The sequence below is a fragment of the Rasamsonia emersonii genome (genome assembly GCF_000968595.1).
Source record: "Rasamsonia emersonii CBS 393.64 chromosome Unknown ctg1118621760153, whole genome shotgun sequence".
Classification (NCBI taxonomy): domain Eukaryota; kingdom Fungi; phylum Ascomycota; class Eurotiomycetes; order Eurotiales; family Trichocomaceae; genus Rasamsonia; species Rasamsonia emersonii.
The window spans coordinates 62,654-87,694 of record NW_013563165.1 but is presented as its reverse complement, the minus strand read 5'-3'; the positions used below and the strand labels follow the sequence as shown (position 1 = coordinate 87,694).

Below are 25,041 nucleotides of genomic sequence, written 5' to 3'. Positions count from 1 at the left end.
AGTATGCCAACGGTGGATTCTTTTCTCTTTTCATAAATCTGGTATCACAACGTGCATACAGTCAGCACATACATACATACATACAAATGCGCTCCAAAGGAAAATGTACAGTACACATAACTTAACAGAAAGACAAATTCGGAAATGGAGAAGAGGAGAGAGAGAGGGAATTCCGTATTCATTCATTCCATCAATCAATCATGAATTGAAAACCAAGGCAAAAAAAGACCAAAAAGAAGAAAGAAAAAGAAGAAACGGTATTTTCATGTCATGTCATACATGTTTGGTATCAAGCTGTTCGTTCGAACGGTTCGGTTCGGTTCCCAATCAAGTAATCAAGTAATCAATCAATCCATCAAGCATCAATCAAGCAGTTGCCACCGTAGATTCCTTCCATTCATCATTTATCACCCCTTTCTCTTTTTTTTTCCCCGTTTTCCTTTTCACCACCCTTCCTTTCCTTTCATTCATTTCAGGTCATTGAGTTCACTCCCGACTGGTCGATCGATCGACAGACAGACAGACAGACCGGGTCTTTCTTTCTTTTTAATGCGTGTCCGTGTGATTAAGGTTAAAGGTACAAAAGATCATAAGATTATGAGATCATGAATAAAGGGTTTCCTTTCCTTTTTTTTTCCACCATCAGATCTACCAGGGTGCTATACCAGGGATAGACAGCTGGCGAAGACGTCGTTTTTAGGTGGGATGCGTATTATTCCATCTCGTCTTCCAAACCCTTGCGTTTCAGTGGAATTGAGATTGGAGATGTTGTTGCGGCGGGTAATGGATTATTATTCCCCTCGGAGCCTACCATTGCACGTTCAGGCTTGTCAGCTGTGCGGTCAAATTACCCCACCAGCAAAGAGCCACTTTGGTTGTGTGGTGCTTTTTCCTCTCCGAGACTGCCCGGATTAGATTGAGTATTGTTCGTACCTGCCGGGTTGCTCCCACTCCATGCTTCCTCGTACGACGGTGGATCCGTGTCTACGTCCATGGTTGCTGAACTTGTTGGGGCCGGTCCATCGACCATCGCGCTCGGCGTTCGCTCGTTCAGCGTGGAGCTTTGCGCGGTTTCGAAGATTTCTCGGCAAACAGGCTCGACAAGACGATCCTTCATGGCGTTGTTCACGTACACCAGGAAGTACGGCGTAGGAGGATTCACGCGACCTTGATTTTCGAAGATCTCCGCAGGGTTCTTGACTTCCGTGACTTCACTGTCGTTGTACTTGCGCCAGATATTCTTCTTAAAGTCATAGATGTAGATGTAGTAATGTCCGAATTCCACGGATCCTTGGTGCATGAACACCGCGTACAGGCGGTATGCCAGATGCTTGTAGTCCGCGAACTGAGTCTCAATCATCGTCTGAGTATTCTTGATTTCTTGCTCGACAACTGCAGACCCCGTCAGCTTGGTAACTAGAAGCTTAATCTCAAAAAGGAAATCATACAGGCTGTCTCGGTTTTCGTGATCTGAGAAAGTTGTTCAAGCTCGGAAATTAGCTGTGTACTGACGTCAATAGAATACTCAGCACTATTGGGATCTTCCTTCATGGAGGCCAAGTCCTCGAGCAGAGCCGTCGTGGTTTCGAAAAGGCTTGACATGTCTTGACCATCGTTCTCCTGCAACAGTCGTCAGTTTCTTATTGAGGCTTTCATGGATGCAGAAATTCTCTCGCTTACACTCAGACGTAGTAATTCCGCTCTGCGACTCTCGAGGGTTTTCAGGTTCTCCTTCCATTGCCAGCATTGCCGTCGTCGGTTGATAATTTCCGCCTGCTGCGTGTCCATGTACCTGTCAAGATAGATCGTCTCCTTCAATTCCAGATGGTGGGTTGACTTGAAGGAAGTCTTCTTGACCGGATCGAATTGCACCCGTTGAACTTGAATCTGGAGGATCGGCGGGAGTTTACTGATCGAGCCAAATTGCTCTGCCACTTCACCATCGACAAACACCTTCTGCGCATCAAAGGCACCGTCTATGGCCGCATATATGTCGCGAGATCCTGTTGCAACATCAACTTTGATGTCTGACCATATCTCCTCCTTCGACCGAACGCCTCGTTCCGCCGTGATGTAAGATATCGTTTTACCGTAGAATAGACTAAAAAAGCAGGCAGTCAGTATTGTAATAGACGCTTCGGTCTGGACGGAAACCTTACTCCTTAATCTGATCAAGCTGTTCCCCATCCGGAGCGATGTCCCTCGGCTTGATGGCACATTCGCTCTGGAAGAGCACATTATTAATCACTTCCGTCACGTCCTGTTGAGCCCCAATCTCTACTTCCTCAATGAGCTGTTTCTGCCGCTCCGATTCGGAAGGACGTGGGGGTACCGGCGGTGGTCGATTAGGTGGCTCCACAGGACTAGTCGACGGATTATCAGCGTCAGCGGGTGGTGGGGGTTGGTTCTCCTTGTTATCTGCTGGCGGCGCTTGCGACTCTGGTTGTGCACTCTCCGAGACAAGCGTTGCTTCGCTCTCTATGTCACTTGCTGTCACCTCCTTCGAAGGTCGTTGCTCTTCAGGAGCTTTCGAAGCCTGATCACTTTCACCAGCCTCGGTAGTCTGGGGTGGACCCAGAGGTCCCATCACGGGCAAACCGTTGATCTCACCAAGACCACCGGGTCGCTTTCCCGATACCGTGGATCTGCGTCTAATTGCCGCCTCGTTTGTAGAGCTTATCAACGTCAACCTTGCCAACTCCTGCTCAGGTCTGACGGAAGAATGCGGCGAAGTGATCATGTTTTGAAAGAGAGCCCGAAGTTCCCTGAGGACTGAAACACGATCAGCCTGGAATCATAGTGATACCGGGGAACTTACATTTCTGCGAACGCTCAACCTCCTGCCTTGAAACTTTGCGGGACCCCACTTTTTTATGCTGCAAGCTCTCATCGTCTAGCTCTGTTTTGTAGTTCTCGAAATCCAGAACCATCTCACGATAAGGACGGATCGTAAAATAGAACTGCAGTAAGCTATTGAGGTAACAAGTGTTCCCTATATTCTGCAGTCCAACCGGCCATTCGCACAGGTTACGATCGGTCTGGACAGTCGAGCCTGAAATGTAACTGCGGAGCATCGGGCTGTTTTTCTCTTTGGCGATGATTTCTAGCGCTCGTGAATACGTTTCAATCTGAGCCGGGGCTTCGTCTACGCAAATCGTATATGCCGCGATGATTGCTGCATCGTCGACTGTACGATCTGGTATCTGAAGCAGGCGATAGGCGTCACCCACATCCATCTCACCCGCTCCAGTCTCACCTGTCTTCAGAAAATGCTTGAGGGTGTCGGATTTCCGCGCTTCGGCTATGAGTTCAACTGCACGCCGAGCGAGATCTTTGCTGCTCGGGCTATCACTGATCTGTAACACAAAATTTCAATGTCAACTTGGGGTCATAACTTAAAAAACGGAGATTGGCGAGTTCTGGAAAAGCTGAAGGGTTCTTTACCTTAGCAGTGTACATGGTAATAATAAAATCATCTGAAGTTTGCTCGTCGACTCCAAGGAACACAAGAGCTTGTTCGACAGTTGAAACTCCTGACGAAATGGTCAGATGGGCCCTTATTGAAATTTTAACAGCCCCGGTTGAGACTCACTATCTTCCGCAGCGGACTTGATGCGTTCGCTTCCTCTGTAGTCACCTATTCGCCATAGCTGTTGCCGCGTTTCAGTTTCAGTTTCCTGCGTCGTTGCGCTCAGAAAAGCATGGAATTTGCCGATTATATTTTCTTCTGTGAGATTGGGATCATGCGGATCAAGACCAAAATATTTGTACGCCTTGATAACATCCTCTTCCGTGTACCTGCCTTCGCTATAGGCTATCATGACAGCCTGTTCAATGGTCTCGCGGTCAGGCCCTCCTCTTAAATCGCCAATCACTTTCAAACATTTCAGATAATGTGGCGCTCTTGCCGGATTGACCGATACTTGGCGATGATAGGCTTCGATAATCAAGGAAGAGGACATATCCTCAACTGTACCAAGATCTTCATAGCATCTAGAAATAAAACCGTTAGAATAATCTGTAAACTTCAGGGTTGGAGACGAGAGGGGAGACCAACGGTTCTCCGGGCATCTCAAATTCAATTACCCTCGATGCCCTTGGATCTGTTATATATTAGCTCAAGGTCGCCCGGGGGTAGATGAGTTTTGAAACACGAACAATTTAGAGCATCAAGAGCGTAGAATAGGTCGTTGCTAGCTGGAGTTGTTGTCGGTATGGTGTACGGTATCTTCTTCTCAGCTGGCGGGCGCTGGTCAATCAACGCCGACAACTCATGCAGAACATCATCGAGGAAGATGTTAATTTCATCTTGATACGGTGGGACAGCGGAAGTGTTTGGCTTGGGAGGTTCCCAGAAACCATCGTTCTAACGGAGAAAAGAAAATCGTTAGAGAAAGACACTTCCACCGAGTATGCACCAAGGCACCTGAGTCACCAACCTTGTCCCGGAACTCCAGAAACTCTAATAGGTCTTTGCATGCTTTTCCTTCAACTCCAAAGCAGACCACAAATCTTTTGTTCATTGCAGAGATCGGTTTACTCCGTTGTGGCTCATGGAGCGCATTGTGGATATATGTGCGAAGGTTATCCAAGACATTGACAGGAAGCGGCCTTGCAATACCCTCTAAGCGCTCAGGGTTGGCTGCAATAGCTTCGTCGGCCCTCTTCTTAAGCAGCTCCTGATCGGTCAAAAGCTGTACCCACTCAGGACCAAGCACCGGGGACACCATGCGTAAAGAGACAACCGCTGAGCATGTCGGATAGGAACACTCGTAATGAAAGGTTTCCACCAGCTGGCCCTTTGGGGTAACCTCCGCCGTAGATGGTCCGACTCTCTGTCGTCCAGACTTGTACACCAAATGATGGATATGTCCAGGCAAGTTCGTACTGGTCGCACTTGTGTTGTGGACCACTACCTGCAGATGATAGCGACACCGGGAACAAATGGCAGAGACTTTGGAAGCAGTTCCAGGACCTCGCCTCTGCTCCGGGGGAGGCAAGAAGGTCTGATTAGGCTTGGTGATGTAACTGTGTTTGCATGCTGCCGGAGACACCCATTCCAGCGGTCCATTGTATGCTTCGGGAAACACAGGAGGAACTTCGGAGAGGAGATTGCGACCTGACGCAGGAGGATGGTCCGGATCATACAGCGCAATATCTTGCAGAAGTCGGGGAGCAGTCTTGCCTGCGTGGCATCAACCTATCAGTACGATGCAGCTTCTACGAAATGATCGAGATACCGACCTGCTCTCTGGTTTGGGGGAGACATATGGAGATAGTCTGGATCTCAAAACCTCTGCGACGCCGAGCAAGATAACCTGAGAACGTCTTGGGACTGCGCCAGCAAGCTAGCTGCCACGCTGCGTCGAGAAGCTCAGAGTCCGGACCGCAAGTTCCCGCAGCGCATGTAGTGGGTGGGGATGGCAGTCGTGACAGAACAATGGTGTTCGCGATACAAATGAAGCTCTGCAAAATTTTAGCTTGAGTCAGCAGCACTATCAAAGCTACTCCAAGGCATGGCGCGTCTGTTGTGGTGCGGTCGCGACCAGGTAGGTTGTTGAGGGGCACGGCTCACCTAGGCAAGCAAATGACGCCGAACGCCTGAACGATACAACTTCGCACGAGTTGCAATATCCAGGGTGCAGGGGATGCTTTAAAAAGACAGACCAGATTTACAATGCCAGTGGAATAAAAAGAAGAGGGAGAAAGAAGAAAAGGAAAGTGTTGCGACCTGTCTTGACACTTATTGCTTTTATTTGCCTGCCTGTCTGAACGCTGCTTGCTGCGGAACTGCCTGTACTAATGCCAAGCTTTCCATGTTTCGGTCCATGCGCTGCTGTTCATACAGCAAACAGAACCATGCAGGATAGATACATTTGATGCGGCTCTCTTCTGTCGATCATTGCCTTTCCTCTACTATCTATCGCCTATAGTGATGCTGAAATTGCAAAGCAGATATATTATGATCGCTTAATTCTCCAGGTATCTTGAGTGCTACGTCATTGTTGAAGGGCATCCTTTCCCGTATTTTGACAGCGCCACTACCTCACTGTTATCTTGCCTATCAGAAATACCTGTCTGTGATCATGGAAAATAAATCATCAAGCATATGGTCTCTAAGTGTAGGCAGGGCCTGTAAGAACCGAGATAGGTAGCCCCAACTGCTTCTCCAAGGCATTAAGGGCGAGCCTCCTGTCAAGGCATCAAATCCAGCTATCATCGACAGGCATATAAGGCTGTAAATGATGAATGAAGAAATCTGATTGGGACTAAGTGAGACAGAGAGAAGGGAATATCGACTGTCTGAGGGTCTCTTTCAAAAGCAGCAGGCGGTGTCATCCGGCAGAATCGACCCCGTACCACCACCTCCCAAACTCAACATCGGCACCGAACAGAAGAAGGCCCTTCTCCAGGCAGTAGCGCATTTTCCATGTGCTCCAGCTCACCATGGCTTCCCAACAGACGGAAGTGAAGGTCTACCAGCCCAAGGATGCAATCTCGGCGGCACTCAAGACGACTGCGCTCACTGGAACGGTCGGGCTTTTTGCGTCCGCGGTGCAGAATACCCTCGTCAAGCAGAACATCGGACCATGGGGCGTGTTCGTGAGGAGCGGCGGCACAATTGGTATCATGGGTACGTGGTACTTCGGGAATGGCACAATTGAAGGAAATATGGCTTGGTTGCTGACTGCGCTTTTTCCAGCGGCAATGGGTGGTACCTATGAATTCGTGAAGACGGCGTCGGCAAACCTGCGAGAGAAGGAGGATCATTGGAACGTTGCATTGGGAGGCTTCTTCTCCGGCTCACTCCTGGGTCTTCGAGGTTCGTTTTTTTACGATTTCTTAACAATAAGCGACTGTCAAATCGCCTGTGGATGACTGACATGTGGTGTAGCCCGGACCTTCCCGGCGCTGTTCGGCTACGGTGCGGCCCTGGCAGTCGCCCTGGGCGCCTTTGAATATACTGGAGGTACCTTGTGGGGTCGTGACAAGGATCCAAACGTGGATAAATTCGAGGAGTTGGAGAAGTTGCGGAAAGCCTACAGAACTCCGGCTGAGGAGACATTTGCGGAGCTCGGGGAAGGGAGAGGTACGTGTTTCGCAATCAGACCACTGCATGACGGCAGACAATATGAGCATGAAATTGACATAGTTCTCAGGTATCTATGCCCCTGGATACGCCGAGCGACGCCGCCAGAGAATCAAGGAGGCATATGGCATTGATGTGCCCGTTACACAACCGCCTGCATCATGAGACAGCACTTCGACTCTTCATGTAGATTACTTCCATTCTCGGGCGCCAAGAGGGCCCATTCGACGCATCATTAGTATTGTTTCCTTAGGTCTCCAAAGTGCAATGGCAGCTGTTTCTTTTTTTTTCTCCAACATTTCTTCCATCAACCGGTTATTGACCTGGGAGGTAGCAGTTACGGTGAACAATCCAGCGATTACAGCAAGCCACGCCTTGATATCTTCTTTCCACACACACAGAGGAAACAGCTGTGGAAAGGTTATTAGAAGCAGTGTATTATATATGGCTTGTTCGGGAGAAAGGAAGTGTAAACCCAACAAGCCAAGCATGTATTTGGGACAAGATGGCTTTTGAGGGCCAGCACCCTTACCTCTACACTCTCCCAGCCTCCAGATGTGTTCTAATCTTGTTTCGTCTCTGACCTCCTCATCCCTTGTCCTTTGGTAAGGGTGGTACATTGTCATTGCGGATCTTGGCGGCTTCGGACATCGGCAACAGCAGACTTCGAGCCTGTGGGTATTAAGGTCTCTCTTTGAACAGGTCTGCTACCCTCTCAGTCTGAATAGAAGGGATCACCACCACAGAGAAGTCAGTATAACTGCACATTGGTCGGGAAGCTACTGTCATGGACTCATGGCAGCTAGGGATCTTGATAGCAGGTGGAGCCAAGCGAACGTGCATCCCTCGATCTGCATTGCATCCCGTGCGTATAATGATAGCTGCCATGCGCATTGGACAGAGCCGAGGTGCTGTGGAAATCGAGGAGTGATAGTCTGATAGTCTGCTTGAGTGGCTGAGGAGTTGGCTGGCGCGATGGCTCCCGCAGGTCCCGTGCCTGCCGCTGCCGCCATTCGCTGGCCGCCGTCAAGACTCCAGACTCACCGACAGTTGATGACGTCGAGGACTCGGCAGTACTGCGCTTGTCTGCAACTCTGTACGGCCGACTTCCATGACTTCACTGCTGAGCTGAGGCCCGGAGATCATTTCGGGATCTCTCCTTTTGTGGAGCTCTGAGGAATTTCAATAGTAACCCATTGATTGGGTACGCTCCGTGCCCGCGACGAAGCAGGCTCCCGAGTCTCGGACTCTCGATTCCCCAGCAATGTGGATACCGCAGCGAGATGCTGGCGCGCAGACGGCAGTCCGGGGCTGCATGTCGCGTTAACTGGCGATCGCATCGCTAGCATGTGTGTGAGCACCTGTTGTGACGCCGTCCTGTCTCGACCTTTGCAGCGCGGGCAACTTAAAATTAGCTATTAGCTAGAGCCTAGGCGGGCGTCTGGATTCCTGGAACGTCTGGAAGATCGAGGATTCCCGCCTGGAGCGACGGTCGCGCGCACCTCCACCCGGGGGCAGGCCGGATCGATCATAGTGTGCTGTAGCGCGGCGGTGGATGTGCCCAAACGCAGACGTCATCCGCAACCGTCACCATCGCAACTCAGCTGGCTCCTCCACCTCCCCCCTTTTCGGGCGCTTGCCCGTTTCTGCTCCGCCTGGCCCTCGATGCCTGCTCCGCCTTCCTCCCTCCGTTCTTCTCCTGCTGCTCCTTCTCCTGTCTCGTCTTGTCTGCCTCCAGCTCGATGTCTGGTCTGCGGCTGTAGCCTACCGTTGATGGCGGGGCCCGGTGCGTCGTCAGTCTGATTGCTCGCCCCGAACCGCAAGCTCGCTCTCCCCGCAGCAAACTCTCCTCCAGGCCTGAGCCCCGTCCGCCTACGCAACGACTGCGCCCGCTGCAGCGGTGGCGCCTGCGGTGGTAGTCACCGCCATCACGGGCTCTTCAGTCCTGACTGTCAATTGCTCGCTCTTTCTGGATTCCCCTCGTCTGTCTCTGTGATTCTTGTTGTCGCTCTGCCGACGCGTGCCTGCCATGACGATGGCTGCTCAACCACAGCCTCCTTCGCACGACGGCTTCGGCTCCGTCCCATTGCCCAGCGACCCTGCGCATTTGAGTAGAGGATATGGTCCCGGATCAGGATCCCGGCCGAATTCATATGTCGCCAATTCTGTTGCTCCGTCGGACTACGGCGCTGCGCATGGAGGCCTCGTCGATCCATCGCCGCTGGCGCACTCGACTCGCTTCAATGAGGAGCTGGATGCCAGCCAGCGAGGCTCGTCGCTGCTCGATGGTGTGCCCTCGAGCGCTGGCTTACAACGGAGTGAATCGCAGTTGTCCCACCACAGCTTGGCCCCGTCTCGCGGCGGCACGCTGAAGAAGAAGCCCTCGTTAAGCAAAAAGGGAAGTCTCAAGCGCAGCAGCAGCAGAAAAAGCCTCCGTGCCGGCAGCGTGAGGAGTCTCCATCTCGGCGAGAAGGAGAAGTATGGCGGTGAGGATGTCAACAGTGCTTTCTACGTCCCCATCCCAACTGGTGGGAGCCCTACAGATGAGCTCGCGAACCGATTTCAAGGCAAGTCCCCTTCGTCTGGTGAGCGCGAGATTGGGAGAACTAACGGGAAAATAGCTTGGCGCAAAGTCCTGAAGGATCTGATTATCTTTTTCAAGGACATCCAGAAATCGTACGAAACGAGGGCAAAGCTGTTACTGTCGGCGTCAAATATTATCAATAACATGACTATGCCTTCGACGTTCCTGGAATCAGGTGGGCTGGGGGATGCGACTGAAATTCTTCGGAGTTACCATAAGCAGGGTCTGATTGAGGCCAATAGAGCGAGGGAGGTCGAAAACGAGGTCGTGATGCAGCTGACCGGCCTACGGAGTGACCTTCAACAGAAGACAAAGGAGATCAAGAGTTTGTCCGGGGATTTCAAGAACAACGTCGATAAGGAGGTCGAGAGCACGCGAAAGGCGGTCCGGAATTTGCAGGAAACCCTTGGGCTCGTCGACGTCGATCCGTCTGCCACGTCCGGGAAACATGATCCGTTCATTCTGAGGTTGGGTGTACAGAGGCAGCTTGAAAGACAGATTGAGGAGGAAAATTATTTGCACAGGGTAGGCTCTTTTCGTTTTACCCTTTCCTGGTTTTGTCAGTGTTGACCTGAGCTAGGCACATCTCAATCTTGAAAGTTCGGGTCGCGAGCTGGAGTCAATAGTCGTTGGCGAGATTCAGAAAGCATACAATGCATACGCCAGCATTCTCAAGCGGGAGGCGGACGAAGCCTACGACGTAGTCGAGAAGCTTCGGGCCGGCCCTATCTCGATGCCCAAAGACCACGAATGGAACAATTTTATCGCCGGAAACGATCAATTGGTCGATCCCCGGATTCCGCTACGGAGCCTCGAGAACATCACTTACCCTGGGAAGGACCATCCCGCTGCTGTAGAAGTGCGGTCCGGCATGTTGGAACGGAAGAGCAAATACCTGAAAAGCTATACACCTGGCTGGTTCGTTGCGCTACTGGTGTTTTTTTTTCTAGTTCCCCCTTCCGGTAGCTGGTAACTGATCTCCGATCGCAGGTATGTTCTGTCTCCAACGCATCTTCATGAATTCAAGTCTGCGGATCGAATCGCCTTCCAAACGCCGGTCATGTCCTTGTACTTGCCAGAGCAGAAGTTGGGCTCGCACTCACAGCCTGATTCGACTTCCCATAAGTTTATGCTCAAAGGACGGCAAACTGGATCAATGCACCGCGGTCACGCCTGGGTATTCCGCGCCGAGTCTCACGACACGATGATGGCATGGTACGAGGACATCGCGAATCTGATTGGAAAAACAGGCGAAGCACGGAATGCATTTGTCAAACGTCATATGCGAACTCTTAGCGGCGGCAGCTTCAGGGCAAGCTCAATCAGCAGCGACGGTGTGATGGACGAAGACGAAGCCGACCGAACTCCATACTCTGGCAGCTCAGCTGTATTACACCGGGCCCCGTCAGTGGCAGCACAGACGCCCGCGCCGCGCCCTCAACCAGGTGGGCGATTCCCAAGTGATGTCCAAATCGACCGACACTTACACGACCCTCAACCACGTTCTAGTGGAGAGAGTTCGGGAGGCAGAGAAGCTCTAACAGAGGCTGGAGCCCCGCCTGGATCGGGAGCTCCGGTTCCCTCTTCTCATCAGCAGGCAGCGGGCCACGACTATGATAATACCAAGCAGAGTGTGCTGCCGTATAGGACTACAAACGAAGGGTCCTCGCCCTCCAAGCACGAACGGCACCAAAGCCATTACGGCGACTGGATAGGTACATCAGCAGGCCTGACTACCAGCACATCCGTCGCCGTGAACAACGAAAATCCTCAAACAATACAGCATGATGTGGCAGTCCAACAAGATCGATCAGCGGCTCTTCCAGTCCGCCAAGCCATCTCCTCGCCTTCTCAGGCCTCCATAGTCGCATCTTCCACGGAGAATCGTGGAGACTCGGCCAGCGCAATCGGAACAGATCGCGAGAGTATCTCCACAGCGCCTCCGAGTATGAATCCCACTGAACAGTCAACCACTACGACTACTGCCTTGACCTCGGTTTCCGAGGGTGAAGAGGTGGCAGCAGCCGGTCCAAACCAGGGCCAACTCCGGAGACAAGAATCACAGCGCTCGAAACAGAGCAGCCAATCGCCATTTTCTGTGATGGCTTCGACGCCATCCTCAATCGCAACTTCCCCTTTGTCGAGCGAGGGCACAGCGGGGGCGACTGGTCCATCAGCATCATCAAATGCTGTTCGTCCCCAAGCGCAGTCCAAAAACAGCTCCTCCACAATTGACCTCCTGAAGATGCCAGGAAAATTTCCTCGTACGATGACCTCGTGAATAATGCCGTAGGTCGATCCAACTTCCTGAGATGAATGAGTGAATGACAACGCGGATGGGAAATATATACATCTATATATAGTCGATGAGCGGTCTTCAAATTCAAAGCACTTTCCGTTTCCGTAGAAAGATGGGGGGGAAATTGGCCCAGGGAATTAGTTAGTCACTGTCACATGCACAACAAGGGCTGTTCTGCACAGTTCCCCTTTTTTTTTTTACTTTTTGTTTTGTTCATTTTCTTTTTCCTCCCGGCTCAATAAATTTAACGTATATGTTATGTCCTTTTTTTCCCCCTCCTTCCTGTTTCCTGCAGGTCCGGCGTTTTTTATGGCCATTACTTTCTCTCTTTCCAGTGAGACAGACCTCTCTATCATTAACTAGTAGTTAGTGTCTTGGGGTATTATTGGTTTTGGTGGTGTTTTTTTTTTGTTTGTCTCTATGAAATGAAATGAACAGAACGAAATTGATTTTTCTGTACTGGTCCTCTCTCTTTTCGTCACGTCACAGTGTCTTTTTTTTTTACCAGCCAACCAGCCTGTTGACTCCTAGGATAGGAAGGGGGCTGGAAGTTCACAACTCAACTATATCGATCGGCCTGTGTGTACTCTCTTTATTATTGTTTTACTCTCCACCGAAAGTACTTCCGTAAAGAAAGAATGAACAAGAGCCAGTATCGACCAGATAACAAATCAATCTGTTCGTCCACTCTTTTGGCTTCGTAGCATACACAGAAAGGTGATCATGAATCCATGTTGCTAAAGTGAACAACCTAAACCTAACTGCCAGCTTTTTTTTTGTTTGTTTTATCGAAATTCACATCTCAAAAGAGAAAACAATCTGGTGTAGTACAACCGCAAACTTTTTTTTTGACATAACAAAACGAGGTATCTGTCCACGAGTCCATAGAAAAAGAAAAAGCCCCATCATTCTGGTAATGTTACATGATTTGGTCCTGAGTCAGACCAGACGTCGGCTCAGCCCCGTCCATCGCATCGCCATGACCAGGAGGCGTAATGTATTTGACAAAGGTGATTCCCAGAGGACGGCCACCGTATTGGTAACCGGTGAATTTAGCTAGAACACACAGATTAGCAACCCCTCGGACATAAGGCAGATAGCTATGACGCACCAATTGCAGTTTCAGCAGTTTCCGCATTATCGAATTGGACCACACCAGTACCGCGTGAGCGACCATTCGGTTCGTACTGGATCTCTGCACGCTCGACCTTGCCGATAGTGGAGAAGAGGTCGACAAGATCCTCGTTGCATGTAGACCAGGGCAGCTTATGGAATGTCAGCGCCAGCCAAAGAAAACCACCCAGCCATCGCTTCGGATACTCACATTACGGACGTAGATGGTGTTACTCCTGTCTCCGCCAGAGGTGGCATAGTCAGTAAACGGATTGGGCGGGACAGACGCAGCAGCTTCGTAGCCACCGCCATATCCACCCCCGCCATAGCCGCCGCGCCCACCGAAGCCATAGCCGCCGCGGCCAGCAAAACCACCACGACCGCCAAAGCCGCCGCGACCGCCGTAGCCATAGCCGCCGCGGCCGTATCCACCGAATCCTGCACCGGCGTAGCGATCCTCGCGAACTTCGAGGTTTCTCCCCTGCCACTCATAGCCATTGAACTGCTGGATAGCATTACGAGCATCATCAGCAGACTCAAATACAACGATACCAGAACCTTTCGGGCGGCCGCTCGGGTCGGTGTGGACATCTGCGCGGATCACAGCGCCGTGTTGGGCTGCACGGTGCAATGGTTAATTCTTGTCTGCCTACATCCGGTATGCACAATTAGATCAACATCAGCACGTTCTGGACTTACCAGCTTGGCGGAATAAGTCTTTCAGGTCTTGCCAACCGACATTGTAAGGGAGCTGTGAGTCATCCCAAGTCAACACGCGAACTCTGGATTAATCTTGTCTTCAGGGGAAACAAACGTTGGCAACGTAGATCTGTCGTCCACCGCCATAACCAGCACCTCTGCCAAAGTCCCGGGAGGGGGGGCCAGAAAAGCGGGGTTCGGGTTCACGGTCCTGCAATTCAAAGAGAAAAAAAAAAGGTCCTTGTCAGTCGTCTATCCATTGAGAACTTCGGTACAACTGAGATGGCCGGGGGGATTTACCTCGCGGACATAAACGAGTCGTCCCATAAGGTTTTGGTTGCTGAGTGTGTTGACAGCATTTTGTGCTTGTTCCTTTGTCGCGTACTCCACAATCCTAAACGGCGCGGTCAGTGTGACAGAACAGACGGGGGTTAGGAGATCATGCAGATGTCAAGAACGTACCCGCAGCCCTACAATATCCGGACGGCCAGGTCCCGACCCGTCAACCCAACAGTCCATCAAAGTAACCAAAGACAAACCAGGAAAAAAAAAAGACCAGCCACTGCTACACATTGGCGCCCACCTTCGACATTCCATTCGGAAGGAGTAAGACATCGGCAAAGATAACCTCTCCAGCTATACAACGCACAACCTTCAGTCAGCCACACCCCACCGGACCGTCGCGCAATCCAACCCATATGATTATATGACCCTGCTCACCCTGTCTCATGAAATCTTTCAGGTGATGCCACTTGACATCGTAGGATAGATTGCCGACATAGACCCGGCGGTCTTGCTGTGAAGATTCGCGCACTGACTGTATCATTTGCTCTTTCGCCGCTGCGCGCTCTTCGTACGATCTACCGGAAAAGCCGCCACGCCCTCCGTAACCAGAACCTGAATGTCCCCCGGAAGCGCCTGCTGCACCACTCATAGGAGATCTGGATCTGCGGTCACTGCGACGGTAGTCGTCACGGCTGCGAGAACGGCTGCGAGGCGAATATGAACGGCGGCTGCGTCGAGGACTACGCGAACGACGACGCGGAGAACGAGACCTCTCGCGCTGGGTAATGTTAGCAGCGACGGACATCGGTTGTAGGGAAGAGGGGGGGGGGGAAAAGATGAGCGGGGTGATAAGAGAGATGACGATTGGAGGACGAGGGAAGCGAGTAAGAGAAGGGCCCTGTGAAAGGAGCGGAGCGTGTTTGGAGGTCAGGTGACGCCAACCTTGCTGGGAGGCGAGGATATAAGTGAAAGAATGTCATGACACATGAGGGAAAACTTATGCCGCCATAAGACAGCGAATTGAACGATCTATAGCCAGGAAGCTCGGAGGGACAGCGCTGGCTAGGTGTAGGCCACAACAGGTCCGCTCTCTTCACCTCCCACCATCTTGGTCTCCAACTTTTGACTTTGTCATGATATTCGCATCCCTGCGACTGGAAGATAACAGAGTCGGGGGAGTGAATAGCAATTGTGCTCCAAAAATGGTGCCTCCTTGTTCATTGGGGACAAAGATGTCGACTCATCATTTCGTCTCCATTCACAGGGCCCCGTTTTATCTGAGCGGGGATTATGTGACAGGCAATACTGAAAGAAATGTTATCCACTTACTTGATGTGGTCGATAAACGTCAGCTGTTATAGTGAACAAAGCGTCAGTGGGCTGCTTCCAGAAGGAGATAAGATTGGACAAGAGGGATGGGGGATATCAGGGATCGGAGAGAAAGAAAAGACGAAAACAAGACAACGGCCCCGAGTCAAAGAAAAGTTTCAAGGAAACAAGAAAGAAGCGCGTGAAAGTGGAGAGGAGACGTTCAGGTATGCTAGGTGGGCAGCAGACGCAGCCGTAGCCGCAGCCGCAGTGGAATAGGAGCAAGCACCTGTTGGTGTTCCCTCGACTCCGTACACCGTAGCCAAGACGAGGGGTGCGTGGCGGGCCAGACCGCAGCCGGCTTGATGGGAACAGCAGCAAGGCAAGAAGGAGGCCTTAGGGGGTAGCTGTGTGGGAGAGGGGTGGGAACGAAAAAAAAAAAGTAAAAGTAAAAAAGGGGAAAAAAAAGGTAATGAAGTTAGGAACAATTGGCAGCCAAGTACGAGGGGAAAAAAAAAGATAGTCGGCTGAGGGCATAGAGGACAGAAGCAGCAGAAAGGAAACACAACCCACCCATGATTTGTAGTAGAAGCTGCCGGAAAAGGATACGATGGATTGGGACCTTCCCCTCCGCTCAGGGTTCGAAATGGAAAGGCAAGGTGTGAGGGCAGGCAGAGGCTGCACTGCACGAAGGGAGCGAAACGGAAGATGGAGGGGGGGCGCTTGTGTGGGCAAGCAAGAGCCCGGGTCGCTCGTAGGCTCAGGGACGTCAGACGGGCCCTGTGGACAGGGATTCTGGAGGTTGGGGTCTACGAGACGACCTTCGAAGGACACTGGAACTCGTCAGTGGTAGGCAGACAGGTGACAGTGGACACGCGCGTTACCCGGGGACAGAGCGGGACGGGGGGAAAGTGAGCACGCACAAGATGGGAAAAGAGGATCACAGTGCAGCTGCACACAACGGGAAATGGGGTCGTTTAGCCGGGCGATGGGCTGGAATCTGCAGAGCCTGTCAGGAGTCAGGACTCAGGACTCGGGAGAAGGAACGCCGCAGCGAGGATCTCGAATTAATTAACTAGGCAGGCAGAGGCAGCTTGGGCCGTTGCTGCACGGCGCTGAGAGAAGCGCCGCGCGTGTCTCTGCAGCTGCAGAGTAGGGCTGATCTCTACTGACCTTTTTTTTGTTCTTCTTTCCTTCCTGAGCTTACTGTTGGTCTGAGGGATGGAAAGAACGAAACAATGCCTCGATGCTCCCACGCGACTGCCCAGTGCTGCACAGACTTAGGCTGCCAAATAGGCTGGATTGCCTGCGATCAGCTGGGGTCGGGCGAAGAGGGTTTGGCCGGCCGCGCAATGGTCCTTAGCACTACTGACGCGGGCTCGAGAGACCGTTTTGCCTGATACGCGTCCTGGCGACCAAATCGCACGCTGCCTTTGTCGTCACAAAGCTACAGCGCGGTATGGACCGGTATGGACCAGCGTCACAGGGCGTTGGGTGCCGTGGAGGTCAGCTCGGCGATGGAGTTTGCGCTGTTTGCTCGATCGCGGCTCCGTCGCGGTCAAGGCAGTGGAAGGGCGACGCGAAGAATCACGGGCCGGGAACCGTGGATGGAGAGCTAGACGAAATTTGGGCTTGGAGGCGGGGATGGATCCCTACCAGGGTGGTTAGACCGGAGTGGACGACGCTTGGAGGTATGTGGCAGAAAGAGCCAGGAGAGTGTTGGTTGGGCCGAGTTTTTTTTGCCTGTCGAAATGACTCGAGGCCGCCTGCCGCCTGCGTTCTGCGGGCCCGGCCGCCCTCGCCTGCCGTATTTAGTGCTCGACCTCGACAGCGAGGAATCGCAGCTACGCATGCAGCACTACAGATGACTAATGAATTCTTCATTGTGAACTATGTTCAGCAGCAGTCGAATGGCTGAGGCCTTGAGTAACCTTGGAGCTGGGACTGGAGATGTGCAACAATCGCAGGCCTGCACCCGTCCATGGACGAAGGACAGGATCTGATAAGCCACTGCCTCTGCGGCCAAATGCCGCGCTGCACAGTCATGTGAGGGTTCCAGTATTATTCAGCATCCAAGCTACTTCTGTGATGAGCAAGTGGTGCTGCATGGGTGGCGGCGCGGCATGCCCTGGACTTCCCTAAACATGCACGACACCTGCAGGGCTGGCGCTGGCTCCACCACCACAGGCGCTGGGGGCTGGCGTCGCTGATTACTAAGGCTCCAATAAGCACCACGCTGCGAATAACGACATCTCCATGTGCCATGATTTGGCGCAGCCGGATAGGATCTCGCGGCCCAAGACATTCCATCCTGCTTCTTCTCGTAGGGAAATCTCGGAGACGGCATCGTGTCGAGCAGCGGGGCGTTCGGAGCCTTGCTGCCTTGGAGCAAGGGGCCAACCGTCGAGCGATTTGAGTTCCTTTCCGCGTCATTATCATGCTTACCCTATGGTTTCTGATCCTTTCTCCTCCAGTGCGACATCGGCTTTCGAGACCAGAGAAGAAGAGAGAAGCGGTGGATCGTTGAATCCGTTAGAACGTCGCCCATGGAGATAAGCTGCTCCATCACTGAGTACATCCATTGGCAAAGATACGATCCTCTCAGCCTTGTTGTCGAATTGATCCATCCTCTGCATTGATCTTGCGTTTTATACTTGTTTCGTACATCGCTCACGATGGAATGCCTCAGCTGCCCGTGCCTCCGTATTCGGTAGAGCGGCCGCAAAGCCGGTGGAGCCCGCGATAAGGCAGGTGGAGCCGTGCCTGGGCCCTCGCCGTCCCACCGGCAGCGTGGTGCTGGACTAGAAGCAAATACCTCTATCTTACCTAATTGCTTGGCCTGCATTCCAAGACCCGATCGGCCTTGAGGTTTAGAGTTGTCGTTTGTCTATTTGCTCCTCTTCTTCATCCAAACTTTGGCACTTAAAATTGGGCTTGGTGTGGTGTCCTCCAAGGTGCCGGAGACCCGGCCATTGGCCGACTCAGGCGCGTGTCCTGCGCCGAGCCATCGAGGCTGCTGCCGAGTGGAAGTGGTGAGGGAATTAACGTTGATGATAATACGCAATCAATTGCGTCCAATACGAGCATTGAATGGCGATCTGTTCTCCCAAGCTTAGTGGACAAGATTCAATGGAAGCCGATGTCCAATTGGCAGCGTGAGTGAACTTCCCGAGCATACCAATTGGATGCTGTCCGTTTCAATCCGTTCTTTACCTTCAGGAACTAATTGTTCTTGTTTCTCTTTTATACAGGCAGGGTTACCTTCGACGGATTCCGAGTCTGATCGTGTCCTCCACGTCCAACCAGGCCGGCCGTGCTGGTCTCCGGAGTTCGGCCCAATCACAGGGCGTGGCCTGGTTGATTTACCCCGCCACTAGCTGCGCCGTATGGTGCATCCGGCACGGTGCACGAAGGACATACGCCCCTACAGAAGTGATCTCCATGGTCAAACTGAGACAGGGGCCTCACTTAGAAAACGCTGGACAAGTCGAAATACCCCGACTGCATAATTGATTTGAGATCCTGCTTCGAAATATGCCTGTGGAGGGCATCTCCAAGTCATCAGCCACATGGACCCATCTATCGATGATTCTCGGTCCAGGATCCCTGCCGCCTAGGCAGGATCTAGGATCTTAGGCTCTTGAACCTTAGGTACCTCCCTAGGTAGGTACCTGCGGTGTACGCAGTAGTACATCGCAAGGATCACCACCGGTGGCTTACATGCCAAGAAGCCAGTCTGTCCGCGGCTCCTGTTCCGGAGAAAAAGCTGCTACGGTGGCGTCGGAGACGATCAAGATGGTTTCCACCGGCTGAATGGAGCTAACTTAACCCAATCACTGCTGGTCTACGGAGGAAGCGCATGGCAGGAATGCTCTTACCGGAGCTAACTAGTTACTCCGTACGCGACATGGGCACATTTGATCAGTTCATCTGATGATGTCAACAGAGGCATCTTGCGATCCGTCGATCAATCCTTTTACTCTTCTTTCTACCGACTATGCTCCCATACCTTCATGCACATGCCGTGCGGGAGAGGGATTTCCTTGCTGAAGCCGCGAGTTCTTGGTCTTCGAGACTCGAAAGACAGAAGTCGTGCTAACATTCACCTTTGCTGGGTCTCATGATTAGTTTCTCTGATCTGTTCTTGAAGCCATTTCTTTTAAGATACACGGTGCATCATCTCAAAGGTCCTATGCAAACCAACCTGATGTCAATTGGAAAGTTGCGATTCTGCGTTTCTTTCCGCTGATGATTGAAAACCATGGACGGCCTGAACTGGGCCGCCAGGCGTCCTGCTTGACTTCAAGCAGAAGCACCGATCGATCGAAACTGCAATGGGATATTGGCCCATGGAGCCACACTAACCCTCACACGCGTCATTTCACTTTTCGTCTTCTCTGAACGGCTCAGTCATCTTCTCCAGAGAATCAGGAAGTTGTATGATGCAGCTGCACAGAGTCCCGAGACTGTGTATCTGCTAGGTTGCAACTTGCGGGATCTCCCAGAACCGGGATTTATTTTACTGGCCTATCACCTTGTGATAACTGAAGAACGTCTGGACTTATCTCGGAATGTATGTATGTATGTATGTATGTATGTATGTACATACATACACCACCTCGGGCTTCGGCGCAATCCGCCATGCGGTATTGTAGGGACGTGCCAAACTTCTGTCTTCAGCTTGCCTAACGAGATCTCTGTTCCCTCGTCTTGTCAATCCCTGGCGGGTTGGTGGTGGTTGTTGACTGGTTGCACACTCGCGTTACCCATGCAGCGACGGCGAAATTAGTCCCTGCTCGAGTTCCTTGACTTTTGCCTTTAATTTGTCGTCAGTCCTTGCTTTGGCTCGAAATTCTTATGGGTTCCATGGTTGGCCTAACATCCCTGCATTTTCTTGAAACTTGGCGGTTTCAGTGACTAAAAAGTCACTGTCAGCCCTTGTGCAACGGGCTTCCCTGTTCGCCTCCCCAATATTCTCGCTAGTGGAGGTCATCACCCCTCCGAGATATCTGCAGAGATGTGACTGATTTTGCAGTCGTGCCGCTACTGAAGGAGCTTTACGAGACCTGATTCGATCACTGAAGGTGTCTTTATACTATCCCTAGCGTGGGTGTAGTAGAGTTTTCTCTACTTTGACTGCGTGTTTTTTAGCCAGCAGGGCCAGTAGTATCTCCCAAATCCCAATCGACACCTCTCAAACCATCCATGTCCGAGGAGTCTCTTCTCGTTGCACGTTTTTGTTGTTGTCAACGGCGAGCGCATCTTTCAGCTGAGTAACATACTCTGTGGCACTTCAGCTGTTTTCACCTGGATGTTCTCGGAGGTCTACTAATATTGGGCAGAAAAGCGATTTCGAGAAATGCACACCTGAATCGCTAATCATGCAACAAGAAAACTTTTTATTCAGCCGCTGCATCGCCACATCTCTCGCTCAAAGTGCAGCAAATGCCCACAGAACGGGTTGCTCCAGTCTGAGCGATGAGATAATATTACCACACCCAGGTAATTTTTTTAGGGCCTTCCCACCCTCAACAATCAGCAGTGACAGAGTAGGCGAAGGACTCTCGGCTTGAATGGTAGCTGGCCTGGAATCGATAGTGAACAGGGACTTCGACTCTGGACGTGGCTTCATGTGTCACACGAGAATAACATCGGTTACAGACAGTCTGAATGATTTTCTGACAGGCTTACCAGGCAGCCCTTTTAATTAGTAGCACATCTGCTACCCCGAGAGGACCTATATCCATTCGCACAGAATATTGACAGTGTCTGAGACTCGTCCTTTTGGCGCGTACCACTGATGCTTACTCATGGTGCATTCATCCCCCTCGGAAGGGGTGGCAACATCAGGTATATCTAAGTCACTGTACGCGATCACTCGTGATTAGTTTCTGCACAGCCAATTATGATGCTGCTTTCATAGTATCACTGCTGGCCTCTACCACGGATACGTCTATCTAACGCAAAGGCAAAAGGTACTACGGTTAATAGAAGCAATGCCACAAACCGGTCTGTTCCACGTAACTATACGAGGCAAAGCCTCTGCGACAAGGTCCAGAAGGCTGTCTACTCTGCAATCCCTCAGTAGAATTCGCGTTTAGATATCAACAGACACGAATAAAAAAATTATGGACTACATGCACCTCACAGGAAGGAACTACCTACCACGGTAATAGTCGCCAGCGGGAGCTTTCGGCAGGTCGGAAACATTAACCTTAATACGGTGTAGTTCTTGTTTTTCGGCCTGCCCGGGTCGACCCACCGGAGCGCAAGCTTGCTCATGAATCATGACCTCGAACTTCATAACATTAACTTTGAGGGTAATACACCAGTTCGATTGAGAACAGCTATCGTTCGAATTACTCTCGTGCAGATTGATTGACACGAATTGTGCAACTTCCTGGACTTGTCGCAAAGCCCTACTTACTGCTTTCAGCCAGCATCATGGCTCAGCCGTTGTCCCTCACCTGTCGCCAGAAGGCGACCAGCATGACGAGACTACCATCCTCAAGCGCAGCTAGGGCTTTCTTCCTGTCGGAATATGGGAAATTGCAGCAGCACCGCAGGAAATCACTCGTTTTCGGACAGAGAATTATCACCAGATCCCTTTCGCTTCAATCCTCTCGACGCGCCAGCAGCACCAACAACACTCTTCGCTGCCCTTCGACTGCTACTCAGATCCCTTCCACAGCGAGATGCTACCATTCCCACTTCCATCCTCCTCTGCCGACACACGAATACACCAACTCCCAGACGGCCATCCTCTCCGCTGCGCTGGAGCACATCCCCGAGCACGGCTTCACGAAGGAGGCGCTGACGCTGGGCGCGCGCGATGTCGGATTCCTGGATGTGTCGTTGCAGCTGTTTGAGCGGCAGGAGATGGATCTGATTCTGTTCTGGCTGGCGAGCAGGCGAGGACTGTTGAGGGCCAAGGTGGAGAATGGGCTCTTCGAGAAGATGAAAAATGAAGGAGACAATGCGAGCCGGGAATTGAGTGTGGACGAGAAAGTCAGGATTCTGCTCCTGGAGCGATTGAGGATGAACGAGAAAATCATACATCGGTGGCAGGATGTGAGTAGATCCTTCCCTCCCCTCCTTCTCTCCCTCCCTTTGTGTATGTATATGCATACCTAACTATGTTCTACAGGCTCTAGCACTCATGTCCTTCCCATCCAACATTCCCCTGGCCCTCTCCGAACTCCACTCCTTGTCTTCTGACATCCTCTACCTGGCCGGCGACACCTCCATCGACGCCTCCTGGTACACGAAGCGCCTGTCACTGTCGACCATCTACGCCAGCGCCGAAGTCGTCATGACGCAGGATCCCAGCCCAAAGTTCTCGGCCACAGAGGCCTTCGTCAACCGCCGAATTCAGGACAACAAGGCTATTGGCGAGAAGCTCGCTGATGTGAAGTCCTACCTCGGCTTTCTGGCCAGCACGGCTGTGGGGTTGGGGCGGAGTTGGGGGCTGAAGATCTAATCTGATTCAATGTTCATTTACTCACTAATTCAAGCGCAAGTTTGTATTATACCTATCTCAATTGACCTTGTATGTGTATGTGTATATGTACGTTTATGGCTGTTAGAGTAGAACGCTCCTGGTTAGTTGTCTAGTCGGGAAAGAATCTTCGAATTGATCCGATGCTGTTCCTGTACTGCACATATATTTATTTGAATTTGAATTTGGATCTCCTCTTCTATGCGTGATACTATAATTACAATTTCTATGTACCTTCGGCATTACTATGGACAAAATACCCAACGCCCCGAAGAACTCCAAGCTAGAATAATAATAAATACTATTATACAAATGAGTGGGGAGCATCCCCACAGAAACATGCCCTAGACATCAGTGGTACTGCATCGCATGTCCAAGATCGAAAGGATTCGACGTCACTTAAGATCGTCACCTTCATCCTTCTCTTTCTCTTTCTCTTTTTCTTGTTCTTCTTCTTCCTCTTCCTCCTCTTCTTCACTATACAGACGCTCCAGATCCCGTTCCGCATTCTTGTCCAGCGCCTCACTTATACCCAGCTCTTCCAGACGCTGCTGGATCCGATCGGCCCAGCTCTGCTGGTGTCCCGATCCCACCAGCTCACGGTAGGCATGCATGTTGGGCACCGTCTCCATCCAGCTCGTGGAGTCGTTATACAAGTCCTGTCCTGCGCCCTTGCGGAGTTCTTCGTGCTGTCGGATATACTTTTGTCTCGCGCGCTCGCGCTGCGTGGCGATGGCCCGGACCAATCTGTACGTCTTCGTGTCCGGCTCGACGCCCGTCTCTTCCATCTCCTTCAGAAGGGACACCACCGTTGCAAGGTCGTCGCAGTCACGCCAGTAGTAACGGATTAGCTCATTGTACAGCTGTGTGGATGCGCCCAAAACCACGGAAGCCCGTCCGTAGGATTGGATGGTGGGCCAGATCTCGCTGATCAATGGCGAATTGGGGAAGTTCCTTCTTAGCAGGTGGAAGACGACGAGGAGCATGTTAGAGTACACAGCTGAGATGATGGCGTTTTTCGGCACGTAGGATGGAATATCCAAGGGTTGCTGTTCGGAAGCCGAATTCTCGGGATCCTTGCTGCCCTCTGCGTCGGTATCCTTCGAGTCTCGCCCATTCGCCAGTTCTGGGCTCCCCGAGTAGTGATTATGATTATGAGATGGTTCGTCTAGTTGCCGTAGCATTCCAAATATGCGCTCTTCGCAAACCTTCCACAGCCCGAGATCGCCTTTCCCTTCTCTGATTGTCTGTCGTAATTCGTTCTCGATCTTCTCCGACTCTCTTTGTACCACTAGCTTGATGAGTCGCGACGTCTCCACCTGGTCTGGACTTTCATCTTCGGCGGTGGAGTTCATGAAATCATCGAGTTTCCTGTACACCTGATCCGCTTTCAGCCTGTCGATATGAGACAACTGCTGGGAAGCGCTCGCTGGTGCCGTGTGCAATCCGGGCTCTTGGTTCGCTCCAGTTTTAAGCTCTTCTATACTTTCCTGGAATATCGCCGATATCTGCGCCGATTCATCCGTCTCCAAGTCGTCCGGAGATGACGTGTTTGAAGTAGTGCTTGAAGGGGTCTGCTTCTGCTTCTGCTCTTCTTTTCGCTTATCGCCAGGAGCCAATTCCGGGGGAGGACTGGACCCTAGTTTCGCGAATAACCGATCAAATATCTCTCTCTCACTACGAGTCACTGTTGAGCCAGGTTTGGACGCTCGTTTCTGAGGCCTGGCCGAAGGAATGGATGCGGCTTTTTTCTTGATATATATGCGAGGACCTTGACTGCTCGACGACTCGGTATTGCTATCTTGCGAAGATTCGGACGCAGTTTCCTCTGAGGGTTTGTCTGAAGATGTACTACTCTGCGTAGTAGAATAGCAGCGGTTGCAAAAAAGGCCCGGCCTCTTCCGCAAGGACAATGGCGGCGTTTTCAGTGTGCGAGTTTCATAAAGGAAAGGCAGGAAGGTACTTTCAGTCGTCGGAACGATAAGTCTGCAGGAGACCTTCGACAGCATATTTAATCGCAAGATAATGGCTCTGCCGTCGTTGAGAGAGTGGCCTGGTCGGAGCTTCGACAAGAGCTGGTCAAAATGAGAAATACAGCATTCAGATCAAATGGGCGCAGTGAGGGCATTGACATCTGCTCGGAACACGGAAAGAGCTTTCAAAAG

General features: G+C 51.7%; 6 protein-coding genes across 6 annotated transcripts; 3 read left to right on the top strand and 3 right to left on the bottom strand.

Moving 5' to 3' along the window:
- Nucleotides 1–712: 712 nt before the first annotated feature.
- Nucleotides 713–5,269, bottom strand: T310_4715 (Ubiquitinyl hydrolase 1; the record flags this gene model as incomplete). The annotated part of the gene is made up of 11 exons (XM_013472432.1): nucleotides 713–834; nucleotides 934–1,416; nucleotides 1,449–1,620; nucleotides 1,681–2,101; nucleotides 2,160–2,772; nucleotides 2,819–3,356; nucleotides 3,445–3,533; nucleotides 3,593–3,970; nucleotides 4,087–4,366; nucleotides 4,440–5,185; nucleotides 5,245–5,269. The coding sequence occupies 11 exons, from the start codon at nucleotides 5,267–5,269 to the stop codon at nucleotides 713–715; spliced, it is 3,867 nt and encodes a 1,288-aa protein (XP_013327886.1).
- Nucleotides 5,270–6,447: 1,178 nt separating this feature from the next.
- T310_4714 (NADH:ubiquinone reductase (H(+)-translocating)) lies at nucleotides 6,448–7,255 on the top strand (the record flags this gene model as incomplete). Its single annotated transcript, XM_013472431.1, has 4 exons — nucleotides 6,448–6,634; nucleotides 6,704–6,823; nucleotides 6,896–7,090; nucleotides 7,161–7,255. 4 exons carry the CDS (start codon nucleotides 6,448–6,450, stop codon nucleotides 7,253–7,255), a joined length of 597 nt encoding a protein of 198 aa, XP_013327885.1.
- A 1,870-nt stretch (nucleotides 7,256–9,125) lies between these two features.
- T310_4713 (PH domain protein) lies at nucleotides 9,126–11,955 on the top strand (the record flags this gene model as incomplete). The annotated part of the gene is made up of 3 exons (XM_013472430.1): nucleotides 9,126–10,199; nucleotides 10,255–10,592; nucleotides 10,665–11,955. The coding sequence occupies 3 exons, from the start codon at nucleotides 9,126–9,128 to the stop codon at nucleotides 11,953–11,955; spliced, it is 2,703 nt and encodes a 900-aa protein (XP_013327884.1).
- A 937-nt stretch (nucleotides 11,956–12,892) lies between these two features.
- On the bottom strand, nucleotides 12,893–15,177 carry T310_4712 (uncharacterized protein; the record flags this gene model as incomplete). The annotated part of the gene is made up of 8 exons (XM_013472429.1): nucleotides 12,893–13,029; nucleotides 13,085–13,238; nucleotides 13,298–13,704; nucleotides 13,786–13,837; nucleotides 13,901–13,996; nucleotides 14,248–14,421; nucleotides 14,459–14,848; nucleotides 15,175–15,177. 8 exons carry the CDS (start codon nucleotides 15,175–15,177, stop codon nucleotides 12,893–12,895), a joined length of 1,413 nt encoding a protein of 470 aa, XP_013327883.1.
- Nucleotides 15,178–21,822: 6,645 nt separating this feature from the next.
- T310_4711 (uncharacterized protein) lies at nucleotides 21,823–22,858 on the top strand (the record flags this gene model as incomplete). The annotated part of the gene is made up of 2 exons (XM_013472428.1): nucleotides 21,823–22,449; nucleotides 22,526–22,858. The coding sequence occupies 2 exons, from the start codon at nucleotides 21,823–21,825 to the stop codon at nucleotides 22,856–22,858; spliced, it is 960 nt and encodes a 319-aa protein (XP_013327882.1).
- A 413-nt stretch (nucleotides 22,859–23,271) lies between these two features.
- Nucleotides 23,272–24,885, bottom strand: T310_4710 (uncharacterized protein; the record flags this gene model as incomplete). Its single annotated transcript, XM_013472427.1, has 1 exon — nucleotides 23,272–24,885. One exon carries the CDS (start codon nucleotides 24,883–24,885, stop codon nucleotides 23,272–23,274), a length of 1,614 nt encoding a protein of 537 aa, XP_013327881.1.
- Nucleotides 24,886–25,041: the final 156 nt, after the last annotated feature.